This window comes from Cavia porcellus, unplaced genomic scaffold, assembly GCF_034190915.1.
Source record: "Cavia porcellus strain 051 isolate PalLab524CR breed Dunkin Hartley unplaced genomic scaffold, mCavPor4.1 scaffold_30, whole genome shotgun sequence".
Classification (NCBI taxonomy): Eukaryota; Metazoa; Chordata; class Mammalia; order Rodentia; family Caviidae; genus Cavia; species Cavia porcellus.
This window is the reverse complement of record NW_026947513.1, coordinates 45,661,752-45,688,035: the sequence shown is the minus strand read 5'-3', so window position 1 is coordinate 45,688,035 and position 26,284 is coordinate 45,661,752. Positions and strand designations below refer to the sequence as shown.

The 26,284-nt window shown below is 40.8% G+C and overlaps 1 protein-coding gene and 1 long non-coding RNA gene across 3 annotated transcripts; one reads left to right on the top strand and one right to left on the bottom strand.

The window, feature by feature from the left end:
- Window positions 1–933: 933 nt before the first annotated feature.
- LOC134474048 (uncharacterized) lies at window positions 934–10,339 on the top strand. The gene is made up of 2 exons (XR_010044623.1): window positions 934–1,769; window positions 9,361–10,339. It is a non-coding gene; the product is annotated as an uncharacterized LOC134474048 (long non-coding RNA).
- A 1,834-nt stretch (window positions 10,340–12,173) lies between these two features.
- Ambn (ameloblastin) lies at window positions 12,174–25,067 on the bottom strand. 2 transcript variants are annotated; one of them, XM_005002672.4, is made up of 11 exons: window positions 24,936–25,067; window positions 23,976–24,044; window positions 21,360–21,425; window positions 18,761–18,808; window positions 18,250–18,360; window positions 16,867–17,103; window positions 15,951–15,989; window positions 15,641–15,700; window positions 15,501–15,545; window positions 15,110–15,157; window positions 12,522–13,259 (listed from the first exon to the last, which is right to left on the bottom strand). In XM_005002672.4, exons 1-11 carry the CDS (start codon window positions 24,948–24,950, stop codon window positions 12,726–12,728), a joined length of 1,272 nt encoding a protein of 423 aa, XP_005002729.1. In that variant the 5' UTR covers window positions 24,951–25,067; the 3' UTR covers window positions 12,522–12,725.
- Window positions 25,068–26,284: the final 1,217 nt, after the last annotated feature.

Below are 26,284 nucleotides of genomic sequence, written 5' to 3'. Positions count from 1 at the left end.
GTGACTTTTCTCCATTTATTCTGATCATTACATCTCATTTTATAAATTCTTTTCCTCTCCAGTTACTTCTCCATTTATGAACATGTTTTATAATTTGACTTTGCAATTTTTTAAAGTGTATTTCTTTGTTGCTTTTCCTTTGTTAACCTTCTCATTCATAAACAGGCTTTTGAACTTGGGTTCTGTGAACTCAAGACATTTTATATAAGAATTTGGGCATTGTGTCCCCTCTCCCTTTGCCCTGGCCTGAAATAAAACATATTTTTAAGGGTCTGTGACCCCTCTACTTCTCTTTGCTTCGAATGTTAAGATCCTCTTATTGACCTAGATTTTAAGTTATTAGAAGCAGTATTATTTCTCCTTGTTAGATATGGTACAAGCCTAGGTTTTGAGCTACCAGATCTGAGTTTACATTTCCACAAATTATCCAGCTGTCCAATTTAATGTTCAGTAAACTGAAGGTAATATAATTTGTTCCTGATGCTCTTCTGATGAAATATATGTAAAATGGCTGACACTTAGTAGATAACTGTCAGTAACTAATTGATCAATACATCGAGGTACTTTTATTGTTTTACTGTTTATGTATTTTGATACAGAGGGGTTGAACTCAGACCCTTCACACTGAGCTATATCCCCAGGCTGGTGCAAACTTTTGTTGATGCCTCTATCTGAGCCTCCCGTAGTGCTGGGATTACCATAAGGGTGCTTTTATAGTTCAACATTATTTCATATGAAGTTCACTAATCATCCAACAGTAATGAATAAAATCATAGTTGTCAGAGAAAATAGGTCCTCTTCTGAGTGAGGCTTTTGAGCTTTTTGAGCTGTACATTATTACAAGTATAGCACTCTAACACCACAGGAGAATCTGCTTACAATTTTCTTTCCTTTTGGGGGGGAGGAGGGGTACTGGGGGGGTCAAACTCACGACCTTGTGCTTGCCTGGCAGGTGTTGTGCCGCTAAGTTATATTCCCAGGCCTCAAATGAAGAATCTGAGATGAGGTGGTCCTCCGGCCTCCATGGTGGAGCTGAATAGTGTCTCAGCATCCTGGCTTCTCTAAGAGCATTCCTGCAGCGTATTCTCATCCTCTGAATGTGGGAACCTCCTCTACTAAAAAGCCCAGGAAGCAGTTTAATGGCTCATGGAGAAAGTGATTAATAATGCTGTCTAACAGTTCTTGACTGCTCTCCATGTGCAAACAAAGCCTGGCTTCACAGCCCACCCACCCTGCCCAGGCCGTTAGGACAGAAAACTTTCTGAGTTAGCACTCTGATGTTCACAACTTACTTGTTTTACAATTTTGGTCAAGTGATTTAGTCTCTCTAAACCTCAGTTTATAAAATGGGGAGCAAAAATAGTATACTTTTTGTGGATTTGTTGAAAATTCAATGTGGCAATTCTTTTAAGGTTCTAAGTGTTATGTATAAATAAATAGGTTAATCATTGACCACTGACACATTTTCTAAAGATTTTTGAGGAATGTTTATTTTCATTGTGCTTATTTAGACATTAAGACAGAACAAACAAACAAAAAACCTCCAAAAGCACAACTAAGCATCTATGTAAACAGAATAGAGCAGAAGAAACTAAGTTATAAAGTTTATCTGATTTTGCCAAATTTAAATCTGGCATTTGGTCTGCAGGTAGGAAAGCAACTCAGTCAAGACGGAGTGTAGAGGTGGTGGGCGATCGTCTGGGTCACCTGCAAGATGAGTTTACATCTTCAAGCTCTGAGCCATCAGGACTGTCTTACGTATCTTAAAGGTCAGCGGTCAAAAGTCTGGAATCAAGTAGGACTTTCTTGTTCTTGTTCTTTGGCTTCTCTCTTTTTCTTCTTTTTTTTGAGAAAGGCTTTCACTATGCAGTTCAGGCTGCCTTGAACTCAGACTCACAGCAATCCTTCAGCCTCAGCCTCCTAAGTACTGGGATTTTAAGTGTGTGCTACCACACTAGGCAGCCTTTGCTCTGCTTAAGTAGAAAATGTAACCTGGTGACTAAGAACACTGGCCTTGGGGCTGAAAGTATTGTGTGCGGTGGCATTTGACTCAGTGTTTCTTATCAGTTTCTTACTGGTTTTTGTTTTTCTTCTTAAACTTCATGTAAACGGTTATAAAGTCAGCTCATTGTGGAAGTAATATCTTATACTTGATCATATTTAAAAATAATTTTGTTACAGTTTATTTTTTATTTTAAAAGAAGTATGTGACATACTGTTTTTTTTTTTTTTTTTTATTTCTGTGATTGCCAGGAAAGACAAGGATAGATTTGATGTTTAAGTAACAGTGGACGCAGGTTATGTGAAACCTAAACAAATAAAAAGGGATCTTTTTAAGAAAAAGAATATGCTGGGATTGGTTTCACATGTGTAATCCTGTACTCTGACAGGCTGAAGCAGGATGACTGCAAGTCCAAGCCCAGCCTGAGCAACTTAGCCAGACCCTGTCTCAAAATAAAAAATAAAATTACGAAAGAACTTGAGTTCAGTCCTCAGTACTGCAAACACAGAGCAAAGCAAAACAAACAAAAATAAAATAACAAAAATTAAGTACAAAATGCATTAAATACAAAAGCAAATAATTATTTGGATTTGATGAGAAAAGAAATTTCAGATTTTAAAAGGTGACAAGTAATAGGAACACCATGATATTCAGAAAAACAACTTGCTATGTTTTCTATTATTTGATGCATTTTTATTTTCTGTGTACTACCTGTATATTTCTAGTAGCATTTGCCAAAGGCACATTTAGATCAAAACATGATCTTTTGATCCTATATCTTTGGATTACCTGCAAATTAATACCTACTGAGAATTAGACGAGGGAGGTAGGAATATTCCTAAAGGCCATTCTTACATTAGCAATGATTTAATTATGTACAGAATTGACTGGGAATTACATGAGTAATATTCTATTAAACCCAAATTACATATCTCCCTATGTCCGCTTCCTTAAAATGCCCCTGGCTTTTCCAATATCACATGACTTAAGCATTGCGGAAGGAACGCTGGACAGCAGTCTCAGCCAGTGTGGATGCTCGTGGTTATGCGGTGCAAGCTGTTGCCTGAGCCCTTCTTTGGCGTTCAAAGGGCCTGGGGTACATCAGTTTCAGGTGACTCTGCCTCAGACCCCATACTGAATCTGCCCATGAACTTATTTCTGCTTGTGCTTGATTTGTAATTTTATTAACCTTGTTCTCTTTTGTTGCTGTGAACTATCTTTAAAAAAGGAAAAAAAAAACGTTTTGTAGAGATATAGATATAAACAATTTAATTAATACACTAAAATAGCAACAGTAAACCCTGCCTAAATATTATTCTCTTACAGTGAAGCATCTTGGGCTATATAATGTTCACAGCTTCATTCACTCTGTGCTAGAACTGTACTTTAAATAAGTGCTGTAGGTGACTTATTTAGTATACACAAAGCCCCACGAGTTAGGTGCTATAATCGCCAGCCACCACTTTACTGTTGAAAATATGGAATCTTAACAAAGTTTAATCATTTGCTCAAGGGTAGGTGGTGAAATGGAGATTTGAATTCAGGTCCACTAGTGGTTAGCCATGGCACTGTACACACCATAGATGAATGCACAGTGTGTCTTTTTAACTGTTAATCAGGACACAAGAACAAGAGTTCTGTGAAAACCTTTTCTATAAAAGTGAAGGGGAGTTGGACTTAAGTGAAATGGGTTTGTAAAATTTCACTGCCAAATGCTGACACAGATTAAGATTGTTTTTAGAAGTCCAGTTGCATAGAAAATGGACAGAGTTTCTTGTCTTGAAAACAGAATAATGTACTCTTGGTATTGGAAATCCAGCACATGTCAGGCAGGATGAATCAACTATAAGCAGTTGAAGCAGACTCCATAATTGAGCGAGCTGAAGCTATCTGAGCTTGTTACATCACTCCCTGCCAGACACCGTCTAATCACTTTTTCAGAGGTCTCAGTGCCCACACGGACATGCGGCACTGGCATCTAGGTCATACCCCCGTTTCAGGCCGTGCATGCCTGGAGCAGCTTCTGTTCATGACCTGCATGCTCTCTGGGTTGAGTTCTTCTTCCTGCTGGCCGTCACCCACTGTTGTCCACTCATTGACAGAGTACGTTTTATTTTCGTCGCAACTGTATGCAGGAGGTGTTTAACATTTGTGGAAAGGCTTTGTGTGATTATGTGAGAAACACAGGCTTAGGAAGCAGAACATGGATTCACATCCATTTTCCACTGGCGAATGCTTCCCTCAGGGGCAGGCAGACCCCAATGCAAGAAAAAGAGCTGGCCAGGGTGCTGGGGTCAGCATGGGGGCTGAGGTCTGCAGCAGGCTCCTGTGTCTAGATGGAGGTCCATCTTGGCTTCTCAGTCTGCTCCTGAGGACAAGATTGCGCTGGACCCACCAACAGTTCAATACTTTCTCTAAATCCAAGAAAGTGAACATAGTGCAATTTAGCATTAAAAAAATAATTAACTGGAAAAGACTAGGTCTCTAAAAATGGCAGTTCAGGCTAGAGTTGAACTCAGTGTGTAGCCCAGACTGGCCTTGAACTCACAGTGGTCCTATCGTCTCAGCCTCCCAGGTGCTGGGATTATCTGCATGCACCACCGTGCCCGGCTGGACATCTTTCTTTCTGTCTTTCTTTGTCAGTTTTCCTGTCTGTCTGTCTTTCTTTCTTTCTCTCCTCCTCTTCCTCCTTCTAATGTATTTTTGTCTTAGATTTTCCCTTATTGTAAAACTTTCTGAAGAGAGCAGGAACTAAAAAGAGAGAATACAGAAAACATTCACTTTTTTTTTTGATACCAGGGATCAAACTCACACTTGTCAGGCAGGTGTGTGTGTCTCTGAGCTATATCCCCAGCCCAGAACATACACTTGTAGTTTTAAAGAATTCATTTCTATATAAGTAGAAGACTCCACCATGAAGAAATCTCTACAAATCATAGAAACTTAAGTCTGAAGAGAACTTGAGGCCTTGAGCCGTGGGGTTATTAGCACTCTCAGGTCAGTGGTCAGCTCTGCCCTCTGGATGGGGTGGGTCCAGCACTCTCTAGCGCTGTGGGACTCACTGTTGCCCTGGAAGTCTGTTTCCTGCCCCTCTTGAGTTTCCCCTCTAGCCAGCAGCTAGTGGTTCTTCTGAACATGAGTCAGCCAGGCGCCCCTCCAAGGCTCATCCCGTGGGCTCTGAAGTCAGTCGCTGCAGTCTCCTTGGGGTGCTGTGCGGGCTCCCACCTGTGTTATCCCGCTGCAGCAGCTCTTTACCTCTCCCCTGTGGCCTGTTTGCCATGGCTGCATGTAGATAGGGGCTAAGGACTTGGGGCTGGAGCGAGGTACTGAGTTCCCCGGGGTCCCCACAGTGGTTAAGAGTCAGAGTTGAGGGCACTGACTCAGAGTGACTCTCACCACACGAGACCTTGTTCTATGCCATTATTATTATTATTATTATTATTATTATTACTACTACTACTACTGTTTTGCAGTAGTGGATACCAAACACATGGCCTAGTGCAGGCAAGGCAAGCATGTGACCACTGTGCTACATTCCTAGCTCTTTAAAAACAATTTTTAAAACTAGTTTTGAGACAGAGTACAGCAGTGTCATATGGGTTGGCACTAGCCCTATAATCCTTCCTCAGCCTCCTGAGTAGCTGGAACCATGGCTGTGCCACTGTGCCCGGCTGTATGGAGCACTTCTGAAGACGATGTCACAGCTGTGTTAGGGATTCAGTGCTCCAAGTAGGAGTAGTGTGAGGAGCAGAAAGACAGAGAGAAGACAGAATGAGAGTGTGAGTGGCACACCCACGTGTACACATGCACAAACGAGGGAGACGAGGAGGGACACAGGACGGAGAGGGCGGGGGCCGTTCCCCATGCCAGTACACGACCTCCCGGCCTCGCCATTCTGCCTGGGTTCGTATCCCCAGGTCAGACTTGGTCCTGTGACGCTCTCCCTTGCCAGAGGAGTGTTTTCCATTCTAGTGGGATTGGTGTTGGGCTAGCAGTTAGTGCTAGGGTCCCTGCTGGGGCCATCCTGTGACAGGGAGGTGTCAGCACAGGTAGCAGTCACCTCAGCCCCAGATGGGACCCTCCATTCAGGGGATTCCAGGTGGCTTCTTGCCCCGTGCTCTGCTCTGGGAGAACATAAGCAAATGCTTTTGTGTACTTTTCAGTTTTAAAGTCCCTACATTCAAGCCTCACTTAGTCCTGGAGTGCTCCTTGGCTGTCCCAGTGTCCCCTTCCCCCTTCTCTCCGAGCTTCTCCAGGGGACATCAGGACCTGACAGTGTGTGACCCTTGCTGTTTTGTTTACTACTACTTCTTAATGCTGGGAACAGTGTGTGGTACATGACACTCACGTGAGTATTTGTTGATTGAGTGTGTTTTCCAGAAGGGTAAGCTCTGAAATCACCCTTAGAACCAGCATGGAAGTTTCACAAAAATAGACACGTGATACTAATAATTCCAGTATTGAAGAAGGAGGCAAATATCTTTTAGAATTTACTGTTAAAAGGAAAATGTCATTTTATAAGTTTGGCTTGAAAGCAGCTGACTTGGCACATTTGGGCAGTAGGGTGGTAATAATACAAAGTCCCCTAGAGCCGAGCCAGGCCCTCAGTATCTATCAGGATTTCTTTCCTTCTTCCGCTTTTTCCGTGTGAGAGTGAATTAAGTGTGTAGCACATAGAAGTGCTGTAGTTTCTATCTTTGGGAGTCTGTCCTCCTTATTTCATGGAGATTTCCCAGCGTTAGTCATGTGAGATGATGTTCAAAAATGTGCTAGACATGTAACTCCAGGGCTGACCCTCTTTTAATGCCAGCGTTTTCAAAATACATCTTTAAATAGTGTCCATGCATTTCTAGTTGGTGAATAAATTAGAATGTAACCCCCATCCACTCTGTAAAATCCACAGTCATTTCCCCAGTGGTGCTTGCGATAGCTTGTTTTTAAGTCATTATCCAACTGGTTGTTAGGTGCGTCTCTGGAGAAAGCTGCTGACTGTTGTCGGGGATAGATGAAAGCTCAGGCGAGCGCCAGAGGCATCAGCAGAAAGTGTTCCGACAGACAGCTCATAATGATCATTTCTCAAACTGGAACCTTTGTGTCTAATGTCTGGCTTCTGTGGAGTGTGGTTGCCGCTGTTTCTACTTTTCTCCTTGTCTCTGATGTTTATGGAAGAAAGGAGCTGTCTAAACGGGTTTAGCCTCTCTGTTCTGAGGTGCAGTGCTGTCCATGTGTTGTCATTTGACCGGCAGCCATATGTTGTCTACACTTAAAGACCAAAGCTTTCATGTGTTTGAAACGTACTTTCCCGAGATAGTATATCAAGTTCTAATAACACTTAGATGCTGAGTCCAGCCAGTGTGAATCCTTGCTTCATGTCATGTAACACCACTTGCGGGCAGCACAGTGGTTAGATCAGGATTTCTCAATCTTAGATCCAAGCAAGGACTGCCTGTCTGAGTAATTGCTGAAATGGGAAGCAGAATTGTATGAGTTCTTTTTCCATTACTCTGGGAAAGATGACTAATGGCTTTCATTGGAGTCTCAAAAACAAAAACAAACAAACAAACAAACATATAATGAACTATCTGGTCTGTGTGGAGTGTACTGAATGGAAAATCTGGAGGCCTGGATTCTTCAGTCTCCAAAACCAACTTGGGTTTGGAAAAAAGACCTTTCTCTGTTTCTGTCTCTATCTCTGCCTCCGTCTTTGTCTTAGTCTGTCTGTCTGTCTATCTCTCTTGTCATGTGTGCTTTTTGGAGACAGAATCTTTTTATGTAGCTCAGGTGGCTGGCTTTGAATTCATAACTCCCCTGCCTCAGTGTCTTGAATATGGGTTAATATATCACTCTTCTAGGCCGTGGACTTCTCACCTCTAATTGTGAAGACTGAATTAAATGAGCATTCCCTCAAGATTGTTCATGTGTGTAGTTGCTTGTGAACTATGATTCTCATCACATCGAATTACAACCTGTACTTTTTGCTTCATATTTTTCTTTTCATCAAATACTCAAAAATTAAAATTTATTTAGAGAAGTACTCTGCATTTATAAGTGGAAAACCAGCATCACTCGCTATTCAGATGTTGTGTAAAGATGTTTGCTTTTGTACCGTATCTGACACACTGGTGCACTGAAGATGTTAACTTCAGTCTAAGTTCACTCTGACTTTCTCTACTCAGAAGGCCCTAGAAAACATTCCATCACTAAGGCATTAAGAAATTAAGAGCTTTGTGATTTCATTTCTGTAGGCCAGATATAATGAAGGATGCTGCTTAGCAATCTCAGTGGGAAAATAGGCGTTAGCAATAGTAGAGGCCAGATAGTGATCTGATCTCTCAGAGACAAAGAAGATGCAGTGAATGGAATACACTATGGGGTAGAATGCTAATCAGGATGTCAGGGCCAGTAGTGTTCAATACTGATTGTTCTTTGGTCATAGGAATCTAGAAAAATAACAGGTGGCTATCCTGTCAAGATATTGCTTGACATAAAAACTCTAGGTTTACTTAACTCAAAGTAGCACAGTGGTATTCATAGTTTCTTCTCGGCTTCCTAGACCTGGACCCCTTAACTGGATGACACTGGATCCCGGTGACCCTGCCATATATCTGGAGAGGCACCTGTTGCAATTTGCTAGGGAGACAGTGTGCCATGGAGGGGGAAGTAAAATACCCACAGTTTCTAGGGGTTATTGCATAGTGGTTCTGAGCCCCACAATCCCATATAATATATTAATTAATGCTTATAGAAGTCAGATGAAAGCTGGAACCTTGGTGCATACCTATCTAACAGTGGGGCTAATGGCTTTATTATGTAGTTATTTCCCTAGTCTCAGAATGCATGCTGAGAATAGTTATACATACTAATTGGCAGGATTTCACAAGATTCCTACACTGTTGAAATGAATGATATAGTAAGAAGGGCCAACCGAAAGGAAGCCCCTAGAACTGCACTCTGGGGAAATGCAGAGATCAATATCAGAGATTTGAGATGTACAAGGAAGATGTTTTATTACTTCATTTAGATCACCTGTTTGGCTGATGCAAAAAGTAAATGGATATTACAGTGGATCATCATAAACTCAATCAGATGGTGTTGTCAGTTGCAGAATTATTTCTGTATGTCATCATTTTTTTTCAGATATGCTAGCTTTTGTAGGGAAAATTAATACACTTAGTGTGAAGCTATTTATCTGGCAGATGATTTTTTTTATTCTAGTTGGTAAGAAACACAAGAAGCTATTTACTTTAAGAGACAGAATCAATACCAGCCTTTAATGTTTTGCCCAGGACCATGTCACCTGTCTTGCCATCTGTTATAATATAGTTCCAGGTATCTTTGACCCTCTTTGCATTCCACAGGATGCCATGACTGTCCAAGATTTTGAAGACACAGTGCGACAGAGAAGGATCTGCAATAGACAAGAGGTCACAGAGTGGAACACAGATACTGCAAAAGTTCATGGATGTGGGAGACTAGAGTCCAACACTTACTAGGAATGCTAAGTTGTTGACAACATGTTGCTTCTTGCACTACCCGACACAAAGAAGCACACTGTTTTTTGTACTTCTTTGTGGGTTTTTTTTTTTTTTGGTACCTGGGATTGAACTCATGATCATGTGCTTGCAAGGCAGGCACTTATGCCACTGAGCTAAATCCTTGACCCTTTCTTTGTGTTTTGAAGACAACATGTAACACATATCATGTAACTTCAAAGGCTGAAAATTTTGAACAGGACCTGGAGCATGAAAGGGGTCAGTGTTCTATGTAAGCTTTGCTATCACTAGGGCTTTTGTGACCCAGTGGACGCCAGTGTAGTGAAAGTATCTGCAGCAATGTGGGAGCTGTAGCCACTCTGGCAAGGAGAGTAACAGCAGAGATCTTTAGTGTTGGCTTTGTGAAAAGTAATTCATTTTGACAATTTCCTCTTGACTGTGTGGGCCATGATAGAGACAGTATGCCTGTCTATTGGGGACTAAGTGATTATGCCATTTGAGTGGCCCATTATGAACTATGTGGTACACGAATTTACCGAACCAGAAACCTGAACTTAAACAACAGCAGTGGAAATGATTATAGATGATACTGGAATTGGAGAAACCACTTGTTCATACATCCATATAATTCTTTGAAAGTTTGATCCTTTTCCTCAATCCACATGTTTATAATGATAGGAAGTCCTTTGTTAGTAGATCAATAGATATCCAGGTTTGTCCTGGGTACTACTAGTTTATACTGTTTTCTAGCATAGTTGTAATGACACACCCTTTCATTGTCAAAAGTGTACCAGATAGTCAATTAAAAGGCTACCCTGCCTGTGACCAATTTATAGAGAGGAAAGAGTGTGTGTCTGGTTACTGGATTTCTGTTCGGCCCGATTTGTGTTCTGGTCCATCAGTGTACTGTAACATCACTCATTGGGCAGAACTTTAAATTAGGTATCTGGGTATCTATTTTGTGTGGAAAGGGAGATGACCTAAGAGATCTGACTGACTTAGGGTTCTCCAGAGTGGTCAGCTAATCAGGGATTTGGAAAGAACAAAATGGAAAGATTGTTGATAAGGAGGCCCGGGGAGAAAAATTGTTTAGGAAGACCCCTCTGAATGGAGTGTAGTAGATACTTATTTCTCGTGTGTTTACATGCTGGTAAAAGGAACCATGGTAGAGGAGTTTCTCCATATTAAGATGACCCTGCTTGGGGGAACATTGGCCTCTTTCCCTGACAGTGCTGGTGTTTGCTCAATATGCCAGTATTCAGAAAGACCATGGTGGCAAGAACAGAGGCCTCTCAAGGCCTCACAACTTGAGATCTCTGCTCACCAAAGTTGGCTTAGCGATCACCACTAGCTGTTAAGTACTCGACCTACTAATAGCTGAAGTCAACTTTAGGTTCTGATGTGGCAACATTTGGGGGTCTCACAGATGCCTGCTGTGCATTTCAAAGAAGGACCAGAAGGGCAAGGGATAGAAATTGAGAGTGGAAAGGCACAACTTCATCAGATAGTGGGAATAATTCCATTCTCCCACCATTACTACAGCTGTATGACTGAATTCTCTTTGTGAAGTGGATCCACTGGAAAAGAAGGAAATGGTTATGGTTCAGCAGTTTCATCTCTTTACCTTATTTAGTTCTCACAATAACTCTGTGAGCTATGTAATAGGCCCTTAAACAATAAAAACACAGACACGGAAAGATGAAGTCTCATAGATCCTAAGATACAATATCAAAATTTGAACCCGAACCTTTATTTGACTTTGCTGATTCTTAGGAGGCTGTCGGGCATGCTAAGGTGTGTCTTGCTACCTGCTAGCTGCTATGGACGTCATTCTGCCCTGAGCCTTCGCCAGAGGGACTTGATGGTCAGCAGCCCCATCCTATGGAGTGGGGAGAACAGCATGCTTTGCTGAGCCTGCTGAAGAATGCCAGGTTGGGTGCTATCTCAGGACTCTCCTTCTTCGGCTACGTCCCCTAAAACTTCATCAGAGAACACAGGAGACTGAGTTCCATGCAGTCTAAAACCTGAGCCAGGCAACGAAGAGAAAGTGGAGAGCGTGTGGTAGGAGGCTAATCTTCAGGCTGATCAGGTCTGAACTTTTGAGCTTTTGATCTGCACATGTAGCCTTGCCTTGGTAACAGGCAAAGGTCACTTTCTGCAGCCCTTTCCCTGTGTTACACCTCACCATTGAGCTGTTTCCCACATGGCTGTCATCTTCTCTCTTCTCAGAGGCTTCATTCTGCCAGTGTTTCCTGTGGAAATTGGTGTGATCCCTTCCAGGCCCTCCAGTGCCGCCTAAACCAGATTAGATGCCCATTCTCCATGGCTCCTGGGCACCTTGCACTGGTCTTTTCATAGCATTTTCACGTGTGATGTAGCAACGAGTGTGTATATTTTGCAGTGCTGTTGTGAGACCATACATGTGAAGTAGTCGAGTGTGGCTATGAGTGGTTGGTTTGTTATTATTGTGATATTTATCTACTTGCCAATCATTGTGACATTGATGGACAGGGCTTTGTGCATGATCCTTGCACAGTGCCTGGGATTTAAGTGGATATTCAGTAAACTCTGAGTGAAAAAAATGGATGAACTGAATAAAATGAGTCAATGAATAGCAAAGGTAAGGGATGCATATGCTTAACTATCTTCATATAAATAATAAGCATATATTCCTGATATAACCAGTGAAAAAATTCTTTATTTAAAATAGGCTAATTGTTTTTCTTTTACTAGATTAAATAAAATATTCTACAAATGAGAATTGTAATCCAATATACGAAACCCAGTAATACCAGTTAGGGGTTCTACAGCAATTCCCACTTCATGAAATTTAAATGAAATAGCTTAGCATTCTGAATCTAGTGCTTTTGCTTAGAAAAGTAGTGCCATATTTTCTGGATATAATAGTGTTGTTATGCTCACAGGAGGAATCCTATAATGACTAAGACAGCTAAGAAACAAGCTTATCAAGTGTGGAGACTCTCAGACTTGCTCTGGCGTTATTAATCGTATTTCTAAATCATGGAGACAATTGACACATTTTATTTCAATAAGAGAATGAAAGCAGGGTGGGGACCTAAGCTACTTCTAGCCACTTGTATGGATTAACACAGGTGTGGTGCTCTCAACACCTGTGCTGCAGGAGGGTGGCCAGTGTTTTAGAAAAGGTACACTATGGGGGTGAAGCCAGGCAGCTATGCATACAGAAGCAGGTTGGGGGCTTGAAATGGTCAGGGCTCTTGGAAATGCCATGGCTCGTGCACCATCTGGGGCTGGCGGACTTTGTTTCCTGGCATCGGAGTTTGCGGAGTGTCTGGGGTCATTGTGGTTTCCATGGTAGCTTCTCCTAGGGGTGTGGTGACATCGCCACCATAGGTCTCATAAATCTCAGCTAACTCAGGGGTTATCAGTGGGTCAGCAGTTACTGGGGTGACCTCAAGGGGTCTGTTCCTGTGCCCTGAAGGGCCCCTTGCCATGCTGGGGACATTGTCATTAGGGAAACCAAAGAGCCCTGTGTGGGCACCAGGTGCTATCTGTGAAAGAAGAGCTGCGTTTTCAGGGTCCTCTCCTTTGGTTTCGTGAAGAGGGGAGCCTTGTGCCCCTCCTTCTCCCTTCTCAGGGCCTTTGGTTGCAGCCGGGGTGTCAAATTCCAGAGTGAAGTCTCCAGCCATGGTCGGGTCTTGGGGCACCCTCCGGATGGTGTGCCTCACACCCGTCAGTCCAGGCAGCAGGCCTCCGTAGGTCACAGGGGCCACTCTTCCTCCCTGGAAATCAGAGTCGTCAGAGACACCATTATTATCTGCCATGAAGTGCGCCATCACAGTTATACCTGAGTATCTATACAGAAAATGGGGTAGTGGACAGGGAGCTGGTTGATAGCTTCGTGTGAGCACATTTCTTGAGAATCTGGTCTCAAAATACATGGGAGAGGGGTTCTGTGCATGTGAGGTAGGAGTTCTATGGAAGGCAGAGACCCCGACCCATTACTGGACAGGAGGAAGGGGAGCAGGGTGGAGCTGAACAGAAGCAAGGCTTGAGGCTGCTCAGGGTTTCCTAAGCAAAGGTAAGCAGTCCAGATGGTACTGCCATCAGAAACGGGCATATGCCAGGTTCATGGCCACGTCTGATGAGGGTGCTTTGGAGGGTTTTGTCCTGGCATTCGTAAATATCTTCCCAAGGAGTGAAGCCCCATGAAAGAACCTTTGTCTCTTTCTCCCTTAATTCTTTCTTTCTTTCACCCTCCTTCCTCCTTCCCTCCCTCCCTTTCTCTCTCTTTCCTTCCTTCCTTCCTTCCCATCTTTCTGTCAGTCCTTCCCCTTTTGGAACAAGTATGAGAAAAAGCCTGATTTCTCTGGGGGAACTAAATGGGACCCACAATCATGGGCTATCTGAAACTGAGCCGAGTTGTGTGACTTGTACTTACACATTCTGCTTCCCTTACTGTTTGTACTCACTTAAAATTCTACCTTCAGAGTTTTAAAAAAGAATTTATTGTGCATTTTCTTTTTTTCTTTTTTTTGTCTTTTTCCTTTTTATCAGTACCGGGAATTGAACTCACGACTGCCTGCTTGCAAGGCAGGCGCTTATGCAGCTGAGCTATATCCCCAGCCCCTGTGCATTTTCATAAGCTACCACATAATCTTTTGAGAACTTATAATGGCATTATAAGATTGTATTGGTGATTGGACAGCTGGTTCCTGGTCCCCATGTAGTGCTGTGGACCCTTTTCTGTTCTCCCTTCTCCTGGCTCCTCACTGCGAGATGCCTCCGTGAGCCCCGCGCCAGGCTGTCTGCCTTCCTTCCCGTCTCCTGCAGATGAACGGGCTGTTTTCTCTATCTCATGGATGTGATGTTATTTTTCCTGTTTGTTAGGCTAGAATCTCCTTCTCAGCAGAAGTCAGATGCCCTCTGCAGGGCACACAGAAGGAACCCAGAAGTGTTGAGAAGTGAGAGTTCTCTTAGAGCCAGATGTGTGTGCTTTTAATAAGTTGATTTGATAGGATGTGTAGTTAACAATGACTTGTTGATTCAACATGGCTTTTATTTTCTTTTGTTCTCTAACAGACATAAGAGGTAGAACTTTCCAAGGGGAAAAGTCAAGCTGTGTGAATTAGTGGTTCTCAAATTTTACAGTGTGTATGGATAATAACAAGATGATACTTAGGGCACTTTGAAATTTTATAATAATCCAATTTTAAAGTTGGATAATCTTATTTCCCTATTTGGACTTAGTTTTGAGCTTTGAATTTGCTTGTGCTGCTGCTGAGTTGGGGGTTTTGTAGGTAAATGGCCCGAGAAGGGATGGGCACACCGAAAGCACCACATGTATCTTTCCCTTTGATGCGTTTTCAGGTTGTTGACCTTCAGGATGGGTGTTGCTCCTGTTCACATAGAAGGGCTGAGGTAAAGCCCTGTGCTGGAGGATTGTCATTACTCAGAAATAAATGGCTGCAGGACACAAGACAAGACCTTCTGATACCGCCTCAGACTCGAGCGTTTGGTTTTAGAGTAGCAAAATCTGAATCTTGAGCTCCTTCAGCCACTTTACTAGCAGTCATCACTGACTGCCCGTCCCTAGCCACCATTTTCAGAAGAGTTAGAAGGTGCTACTTACGGGCATTTCTTCTGAACTCATGAAGCCAAGTCTTGCTGCAGGGGCACTCTGTTCAAAGGGAGCAGTGTGTCAGATCACGAACTAGCCGCCTCCTAACCCCTCCTGACTGCTCTCGCAGAGTTCCAGGTCACTCACCTTTTTCTGACCCTCAGTACTGATGCTGTGGCCAGGGGAGGCATGCAGAGCCAATCTGCCACATCTGCAACTTATTTTTTCTTTAATGCCCATGTGTGTGTGTATGGCCAGAATTCTCCAAATAGGAAATGTGCCTCTGTTGTATTTCAGTTGCTAATGTAGCCATTTAGTCAATATTTATTTGGAATGTCTTGTGCAAGGTCTGGGTGTTTGTGGTTTTGCTTCTTAAGATGACATTTAATTGAAAGTGACTCACCAGTTGATTTGTTCCATAGGACATATAAACCATTCCAGGATAAAGCTAAACAAAATAAAATAGTTATCACAAAATGTACTTTCCAAGGGCAGTACTTTAAAGTAAATTACAAACAGAGAAATGGCATTTAAAAAACTTACCATAGCTGGTTTATTTTGTGGTACTGGTACCCGGGATACGAAACGGGCTATTTGGAACACCTTTAAGTGGTAGCAAACAAAATTAATTTGCACATGCAAATCCTTACTCCTGTAATTTCTGAGAATTATATTAAATGTATTTGCAGATGGTTTAGTTTGAAAAATTAGTACTTGATATTTAAGAAAGCTAAGGGGCCCATAATACTTCATATTCACAGATAAACAAGATGATTTAAAATTTTTATTTTACTTTTATGGAGTATAAGAGTTTTCCCCAAGAGAAGGATATGTCATTGATATCTGTACTTACTGATGGAATTTGTGGATCTGCAAAATCCAGTACAGGGAGCTGTAGATGAATATTAAAGTTAACAGCCACGATAGACAAACTCACACCCTTATCTGGTTTATAATTGCAACAAGACAATTGTAAGATGTGTTTCATTTTCTGTTTTCTTTCGAGGGAGGAGAAGCATGTCAGCCATGAATTTGCTATAGTACATTTTGAACTGGAACGTACTTTCTTGGTTTGAATTTTGGCTCTACCAGTAAGGTTTTATTTCACTCGGAGAAAATTCTGTATCTGTCTTTGTAAAACTGCAGTCAGGGTGTATGGGTGTGGGGTGGGGAATGTTAAATGCCTGCAAGGTGCTAGTTATGTGGAACCTTCCTTTTTCTGTCCATTGCTCTCTTTTTGCATTGTTACTAGGTACTTTTACATGGTTGTCATCCCTCTAATGAGAGATAATATATAATCCTGTTGTTATGCAGAGGAATTAATCACTGTTCTCATTCTTTCCAAACTCCCCCCCCCCCCATGATAGATTGCCTGGGTTTCTCAAGGCTGTCCTGTTTTCTATGGAAGTTTTCATCTTCTACAACTAAGAAGCCAAGTTTTATAGGCACAAAGTCTTTTAGAATCTCTACCACCTCTGAAGGAAGAGGTCAGAAAAATAGATGTTTATGTTCTACTAAAAAAAGCCTTTAAAATAAAAGGCTGCTTAATAACATTTTATTGCATTAGGCTGAGGGTTGTGATTAAATGTGGCTTGCAAATTGGTTTTCATTCATTTGGTTAGTAGGCGATCCTAATCTGATTTTAGAGAAGAGAATCACCTTGACCGTAACTCAGTGGCAGAGTGCTCATCTAACCTGCAGCAGGCCCTGGGTTTGATCCCTGCCATGGTTGAGTGGAGTCAAAAGTGGGAAGAGGAGGGCGAAATTACCTCAGGGTTCAGTGGCATCTCTGTTGGGGCCACTTGCTCGTGAGCCTCTGGCAGTTCCGCATCCTTCAAGGGCAGCTGTCTGGGGTGCATCGGAGGCTGAGGTCCTGCCTTTTGGGGTGTGTCCTGGATAGCAGGGGTAGCAGTGGGCTGTTGGAAATGTTTCATTCCTGGCTGTGGAGGCTGCTGGGATGGCTGGGATGGGAGAGGTGGAGGGTGCACCGGCACCGAGTACTCGTACTGCAGAGAGATTGGAAACGGTGTCAAGAGGGATGTTTCCTGCATGGTGGTGCCAAGAGCTTGCTTAGCAAAAGGCCCTGGGTGTGCTCCGTGTGGACTTGAGGCAGAGGTTGCAGAGGAAGCCAGTCAGTGTCATTTGAGAAAGTGCTGTGTGTTCTTGCCTCCTCTACTTCCTGAGGGACCACCATTGCTCAGAAAGGTGGAAAGTGACCTGAGCCTTTTGAAGCCGTCAGTCATTTCTTCCTCTTGGTTTTCATGACGACCAGTATATATCTTTATTTTGCAGCTCTATTGTTGGACTATAATTATTGATCATAAATCTTTGTCTCCCAGTCAATCTATCTCTATATAGAGAATATAGATTTTTTTATAGATTTTTTTATTTATAGATTTTTTTGAGACATGGTCTTGGAATTGAAAGTTCCTGATACAATCACTATAGTTTTTTTTTGCTTCCTTTAGAGATTACTTACGAATGCCTGCATATCACTTGTAGATCATCTGCAGGCATCCTCAGATTGGCAGAGATGCCCCAGAACTATTTGACTCTGCTTTGCACAGTAATCACCTGTGTTTGAACTCCCATGGCACTCACTTTTTGTGCCTCATAGTTTAGCATCTTGGAGTATGTTGTTATCTCTCAAGCAGGGTTAACTTCCTGAACCTTAGAGGCATTCTACAATGTATTAACATTCACTCTCAAGCACAATTTGGTTAGTATATTTGTTAGGAACCTAGTAAAGGTTGGTTTATGAAATTTTTAATGATTTATTATCTTTTAACTGGAGTTTTTGCCGTTGTTGAGTTTGCCTTTTGAATAATGACATAGATATTAGTTTAAGTAGAAAATTATCCAGTCTGCTTTCATTCTTGGGAATTGCTTCTCTACTGTTACTTCTGGTATCTTTAAGTGAGATCTCTTCTATTTAGAAGTCATCTCTTTCTACTTGAAATAAATATTCAAATGGTTGAAAATTTCAAATATTTTTCCTGAGTGATAAAAACAGTTATAGAATTTGGTATTACTATAGTTGTTTTAAAAATTACTGATTCTTTTCTGTTGTTGGTGTGTTATAACTTCCAGAAGGCAAGCAGGGGAAGATGTCAAAGCTTGAAGTTTCAAACACACTGATGCCATCGACTTACTTGCTGAGTCTCGTGTTCTCTGGGTCTCAGCCACGGGAAAGACGAAGGTGGTGGGAGGAGACCTTGCAGCCACAAAGAATTGAGTGATTTTCCAAAACCAAACCTAGAATACTGTAGATACAGGAAAAAAAAATAACGTGCTTCTACATTATGAACCAAAGTAAAAGGGGAAAGTCATGCTGGTAAATGCAAAATGGATGGGTAAATTCTCCCTTCCAACAGACTGAAATTCCTCTCTGAGCAAGACTGCAGTATCCTCATTAGTTTGTCTGAGAGTTAGTGCTTTAAGCTCTGGTGTTTTGGCCATATAAGTCATGAAAGATTTTCTTTTAATCTAATGAAAATTCAGTATTGTTTTTATTTTTACTGGTTACTCTATTTTGTTTTAGGCTGTTTCAATTACTTACTCTTTCAACATTTAAGATATTGCCTATTCATAAACAGATTTTATGAATTACAATGCTGCTGCTACCACTACCACCATCATAAAAATATCTGAAAATACGTTTACCTGAGAAAGTGCGTTTAATCCTTGAAGACTTCCCAATTGTCTCATTGTCTATCAAGAAAAAATTTAGTGGGTTAGTGTTGGTCTCATGCATTATTCTTTTGGTGCAACTGATTTCTCATGATGTCATCAACATAAACTTGGGGTAGGTAAATCTGAACAAGTCAAAAGTAGACACAAATTATCAATGAAAGATTTTATAACACCTATTGCTGCTGTTGTTCTATTAAAGTAATGAGCTTCCTTGATTAAAGGAGGAAAAAAAAACAGTTAAAGGGGTCACACTGAAAATGAGAAAACAAAGCCAGGCCTGGTGATGCACACCTGTAATCCCAGCACTCAGGAGACTGAGGCAGGAGTATCATTACAAGGTTCAAGACCAGCCTGGGCTACACAGTGAGCTCAAGACCAGCTTGGGCTGTATAGTGATTCCCTTTCTCAAAACAAAACAAAACAAAACAAAACAAAACAACTCAAAGAGAAAAGAATCAATAAAATGGGTTTCATCCAATTTCCCAGCAAGCATGAGGTTGCTGGTACCATTAAAAAAGAAGCTCATTTAATTAAAATAAATTTGTGAGGATATAGCTTCATAAACTTCCCCCCACTTGAATTATCTTTTTCTCTTACAAATTCAGCCTGCAAACGAAAATAAACCTGCATGAACAAAACAAAACAAATCAACTTTTGCTGTTTTCCTGAACAAAAAGTTCTCAAAATAATGCATATAAAAAACATTGGAGGAAAGGGTATCTGGGAGACTGTCTAGAAAGTCCCATTATGACATCAGAAAGTGAGTTTTGCTTTTTAAATGGGAAGATAGTTTTATATTTAAGTTAGAAAGTGAGAAAACTCAGTGAAATTATTTTCCATGTGAAATAAACATGTAGCCCATGTACATACTGACTTTTCTAGATTATTATGATACAAAATTTTGTCAAACCTGTGAAAATTGTGACATTCACAGTCTCATGTAAATATCTGCTTATAATTGTCAACATTTAATCAATCAATCAATTAATTAATTAATTTTTAATTTTGGTACTGGGGATTGAAGTCATGACCTTCCACTTGCCAGGCAGGCCCTAATGCTGCTGAGCTAAATCCCTGGTCCCAACTGTCAACATTTTAATTGATATGGTAAAAAAATTCTCTGTTTTGTAGTTTTCTAAAAAAACGCATGTTATTTATAAGAACTACAATAAAACAAAGCCTCACAGGAAGTGCAGTACAGTGTTAATGCTACTTTTTGTTAGAGTAAGTTTGCAATATAAATAATTACATTTCTTCTGGGAGATGGTGTATGTACATGCCACATCTGATCATTTTTACTCCTCCTTCCTGCTCCTTCTTCCCCAGACCCCTTTCCCATTTCCACAGAGTCTATCTCCTATTTTCTACTATCTTTTTTTTTAAAAAATTTTTGCTCTTTAAATCAAGTCTCATATTAGAGAGACCTTGCAAAGTCTAACCTTTCTGTGCCTGCCTTATTTCACTTAGTGTTACGGTCTCCAGATCCATCCATGTTCCCACAAATCACTTAAATTTATCCTGCTTTATAGCTGAGTAGTATGACATTGTGCATATATACTGCATTTTCTTTCTCCATTTATTGGTTGATGGGCATATGGGTTACTTTCAAGATTTAGTTATTATGAGTTTTGCTGCTGTAAATGTGGTGTGCATATGTCACTGTAAAATGATAACTTTGACACAGGAAGATACCCAGAAGAGGTATAGCTGGCTCAAATGAAATTTTTATGTTTAATTTTTTGAGAAATCTCCATACTGTCTTCCATGGTGTTTATATTGGTTTACATTCCCACCAACAATGTAGAAGGGTTTCTTATCTCCACAACCTTTTCAGCATTTGTTGTTTGCTGAGTTCTTGATAATAGCCATTCTTACTGAAGTAAGGTGGCATCTCAGTTTTTTAATTTCAGTTTTTCCAAACACCAAAGAAGCTGAACAGTTTTTCATGTACTTGTCCATTTGTACTACTTCTGAGAAGAGTCTATTGTCCATTTTTTATTGTTCATTTCAATTATCGTTTTTGATACTTTTTAGGGGGGAAGGTCTTTTTTTTTAGTTCTTTCATATTCTGGATATTAGCCCCTTGTCCAAGGATTAGCTGAAAAAATTCCTTCCCACTGCACAGTCTGTCTTCCTGGCATCATGTCCTGTGCAGTTGTTAATGCTACTTACAGTGCTTCTTATCTTCAATTAAATTTTGTACAATGAGTTTTCTGCGTGAGAACTTTATCATATAAGATATTAAAAGCAGCAGGGCTAAACATAAACCATTTGTGACTATAGAAGAAAGTACTTTAATTAAATATAGTGATTATATTAGTGTGTCTGTAGTATATATTAGGTATTAGTGGTTAGTATTGTTTTGATTTACACACAGATGATGTTCTCAAACTTAAAACATCTATTTAACATTTCAGCAAACTTAGATAAAACTCTAATAAGTATCATTAATGACTCCAGAACCACTCAAGATGATAGTCATAGCCTGTGAGTAGGAAAATTCAGAGTCAGCGCATTATGTCTGTCCACAATCAGGAACATACCAAGGTGAAGTGTACATATTACATACCTCTAGACTCAAACTAGCCATGCCGGGTGGTGCCATGTTTGGTGCTCCTGGTTGCTGAGGAAATGCCTGAATGGAAATAAATACTTTTGAGTTCTCTAGGCAAGAAGCTTCCTTGAATGTGTCGATGGAATGCATGCTGGGAGCAAGAAGTCCCCAAGTCTACCAGGGCTGGTTCAGGGACTGCCATCGTGGCTTACTACTCAAATCATTTGTGCTTTTGGACAAAGTGTGTACAAATTTATTTGGGAGAATTATAATGTTTACTAATTTTTCTCCCAAATGAATCATCTATCTATTGTGTACATCTTTTTACTTTGTTGCTTTAAAAGCAAAATTTTATGTAGTTTACACAATGAGAAATGAAATAAAGCAACAAGACATAAAAAGAACCATATTTTATAGCCAAGTCCCAGCATTTTGGGAAGCTGAGGCAGTAGCATTTCAAGTTTGTGCCTAGCCTCAACAACTTAGTGACTTGGTGGATCACTAAATAAAATAAAAATAGCAAAAGGGCTAAAGATGTAACTAAGCACCAGACCCTCGGTTCAACCTCAGCACCACAAAAAAGAATATTTAAAAAATAATTACATAAAAAAGTAAAAGAGACAGACTTGAGCTGAATTTTCACATGCTTTGGGCTTGTGGGATGTAGTGTAAAATTATAGTGGCAAGACAACTGATGTGCAGAGCCCGAGCGGCCTCCTGGTCCACCACCAAGTCCTCCATCACCTTGGGCGAAAGATGGTGCATAAACCTGTTGACCTGTGTTTATACTCTGAGATCATATCAAAAGCATGTTTTTCCTTAAATAAAAGTATTCTAGCTCTATTATGCTATTATACTTAATGTGTTCACTTAAAAGTTGTTGAAAACACAGCTGTATTTACAACTTGCTTTTAAAATGCAAGACATTTCCCTTTCTAAAGCTTTTTGATATTTTCATGTGTTAATATTCCTAAATATTGGGGTTGAGGGATGGGGAATGGAAGAGTAGGAATTATAGTAAATCGGATTTTGAGAATTTTTATTGCCTTTGGATGTTCTCACAATCCAGTGTCGAGAGCTTGAAATGCCTTTCTTTACTTAAACCATAAATACTGATGAAATACTAAATGTATTGAGACTACTTTTCCTTTGGGAAGAATAATTTCGCAAATTCTGCCCCAATGTATTTCACCCCCTAGGTTTTCATAATATCCCACTTTCTGAGTCATGGTGCAGTTTTCCAAGTCATGAATTGTGGGAAAGATATCATAAAGGCACATGCAACCTCTTGGGTTGAGAAGAGGTCAGCTAACTAGAAAGGGGGAGTGCTGTGGGTGCCCCTGTGTGTGGGGGTGCTGGTATGCATGGCAGGCAGCTTGGTTAGAATTTGTGTGATTCTAAGAGCAGAGCACCCTTCACTGGCTGGTACAAATAACACATTTTGGGTGGCTCCAACTGCAGAAAAGTATACTTTCCATTTGCTCGAAGTCATAAATTAAACAATAATATTGGCGTGAATGTAAATAGAGGATACATTTCTCAGGAGGAATGGAAGGAAAAGACACCTGATTTTTGGTGTTGGCGAGGGTCCAGTTCCTCGGGATGGCTCTGAGTGGCTCAGGTGGGGTGAGGGTAAGTTCAGAGTCACACATCAGAAAGATGAGGGGCCGCCAGCGTTGGCATCGCACAAAGACAAGTCAGGGTGGCACCTTTAATTTTTCTTTCATTTAATATTCACCTTGTGTGATAGAACAGGAGCTCTATGTTTACTCATGGATTTAAGGTTTTTATCTGTGTAATCAATTTTTATCCACTTTTTTCAAAACATGAAGCTTTAAGAAACTCAAGGAGCTGAAATGTCTAACGTTCATCTGAGGCCAGCCCTGAGCTCCTAGAGACAGGAGAGCATGTCTGACCCGTGGGTGTGTCCCCAGTGCCTACCGAGGACTGGCTGGCGGGGTGGCCGCTGCTCAGTGTGTACTCGTGAAGTGCACATGGCAGAGCGGAAGAAAGGCTTTGTGATGTGGGACTGACATGGTTGGCCGGAGTAGCTCAGTGCTCACAGGGCTGTGTCTATGTGTGCCTGTCTCGGGGCGGGCGTGGGACTGGAATGCTCAGTGAGCCCCATTGCTCTGATTTGTTAGATTTAAGAAACATGAGCTCAGTCACACACTTTCACCTCTACAAATAAATGTGTTAATTACCGCTTCAACCGCAATCATCCAACTCTGTTTTATAGCCAGAGTAATTTGGCTAATATTTTCTTTCTTAAAATGTAAGACAATGTGCATTTTTGTCCAGAAAAATGTCCCTGTTTCACTTCATTCTCACAGTTACAGCAAAGAGTTGCAAGTAAAATTTTGCTATGGCATTGTGGAGACCATTTAAGTCTTTTAACTTTAAAGGAGTTAAATGAGACTTAGAAATTACCATCAGAATATTTTAAATATTGTATGTAGTAGAAAGATGTTCGATGCACTGCTTTTGATGGCGAGGGTGTCACTGCCTGGAGTAGTGTGACTTTTAATTAAACAGCAGCTACCCCTTGGCTGAAAAGAGCACAGGGCCCTCAGCCAGGTCCCTGCAGTGTTTCTTGGCTCCCGCATGGCCCTCTGGAGCAGACAGACTCACCGGCACTGCAAAGCTTATTTTCAGGAGGGACAGGAACAGCATCAGGTCCTTCATTTTGAAGAGTGGAATCTAGAACACAGTTGGGTTGGAGAACTCAGATGAATTTTTGCTTCAAAACAGTTAAAAGAGTCTGAGTCACCTATTCTTCTGAAACCATCAGGTTTTAAGAACCAACAAAAAACAAGCTGTTGCTAAACAACTGACTTATAATTATTATTTCCTGGAATGAGTTGACAAACAACTAAAAGTATCTAAGCACTTTTCAGTGGTGCTACAGTTTAAATGAAGATTCTGGGACCATTCCCTTGGACATTCTCTAAATGCTGGGCTTCCTTTCATAATATAAATCTGAATTTAAGAACATCTCTATGAGATGATACACTGGTTTATCGAGTACCATTCATAGGAGTTTATACTCTTCTTGATGTCTGGGATGAATCTGAAATGCACTTGAAATGTAATGCAACCATCAATACCTTCCTTTGTGGCAGGTATTTGGTATATCATTTGATGTTTAGGTAATCTGTGTAACCATGCTAAAATGTATCTTTTACAGATTAGAGTAAGTTGAATATGTTAATTTCCTTTGCTGTTAGTGGAAAACACATCCCAAAATATATTTTGGTATTTATTCCTAAAATGAATGATCTCTTTGATTGATAAATTTGAAAAGCTCTTTGCTTTTACATGAATGAAAATCTGACTGGCAAAGAGATTTGCTCCTCTTTTTATACCTTTTAATTAGCCACTAACACTAATAATAACAAACAGTAAAAAAACCAATCTGTAGATAAGTCTTTTTTTCTTAACTGGATGGGTGTTCGTCATGTCTTCTCTGTGCCATGCTAATGAATGATAATAAGCTATTATTCAGCATCTTGCAACAAATGAAGATAAATCCTCCCTGGACACAGGAAAAAAACTTACAGGAAACACGGAAATTATAAAATCATGTTTTACCTTAGACGGTGACATTCACAAGTGCTCTCAGGGCCTGTTGATGCCAATCAAGGTACTTCTAAGGAAAGAAGATTAAAATCTTTTCTGGCCTGTGCCTGGGACTCTCTCTGTATCTCTCATTCGCGGAAGATCAGAAACCTTTATTTAAAGTGCCAATCCACCAATCAAAGTGGAGCAAAATGGAAGAAAAAAAATCCCTGCTCCTGAAATTAGTCCACACCCTTTAATTGCATGCAAGGACACTGGTCCTGTAGGGTCTCATTATTTTTAATTGTAACTCAGCCCCTGTATTTATTCAGAGAAGTTGATTGCAGAGAAGACAGTAAGGGAATAATGGATCTGGGCTCTGAAGACAATCATTTGGTGAGCTGGGGGAAATATATGTAAAATAGGTGCAAAGCAAGCAATTATCTGTTTTGTGCAAGTGTTTATCTGTAGATAAAGCTAGTGACCTAGTGCAGTATTCTCAAGATTTTCCTTTTCCTGTTGGTTGTGGTGGAGTTAACTACCCTCCCTTCCCCAACACACACACACACACACACACACACACACACACACTCTCTCTCTCTCTCACACACAGACACAGTAGAAAGTAACACGAATATAACTTCCTGGGCTTGAAATAGAAGACAAAATGTGAGATAGATGATAAAAGAGTTGTGCTGTTTTTGTTTGGAATCGCTGAGGTATTTTCATGTCTGAGGATACTGATTAGAGCTAGCTAAGCTTTGGGATTACCATGGGTCAATCTTTGATGTATTTTCTTTGAGAAGAGAGGAAGAGGAATTCAGAATATTCCCCAGGAGCCAATCAAACCAATGTGCACAGCTCTCTTGTGAGGTAATGCTATTTCTAGACATTAGTATTAAGCCAGGTTGGCAAGGCTTACTTGGGTCACTTAAAAGGTTAACGTCAACCTAGATGACTTTTTCTCTACGAATAGATAAAAATGTCATGGATATAGATAGAACTTCAGCTGCCTTAGGAATTTCCCTGTTCCTCTTAGTCTTTCTAAAGATGTGATTTCACACATGGTAGGGATAAGTGTTTGTGGTTCCTTTCTGGAGAAGGGATGACTCAGTGCACTTTAGGGAAGCAGAGGTCTTGCCAATTACAGGGAACACTGAGGAAGCCTGTATTTTGGGAAAAACACATCTCCGTGCTCAAGTGCAGGCCTAATAGCTTTAAATAGTGTTATTTAAGCAGTTATCCCTAAAAAACTCCTTCTGTCACTGATAGCAGAATTTTCTTTAGGATGCAAAGAAATCTCAGTGTGTTCTGTAACATTAAATGTTATTGAAATGAACATATTTCTGTCTCCCTCGCCACCCCAATGCCTCCTCTTCTTG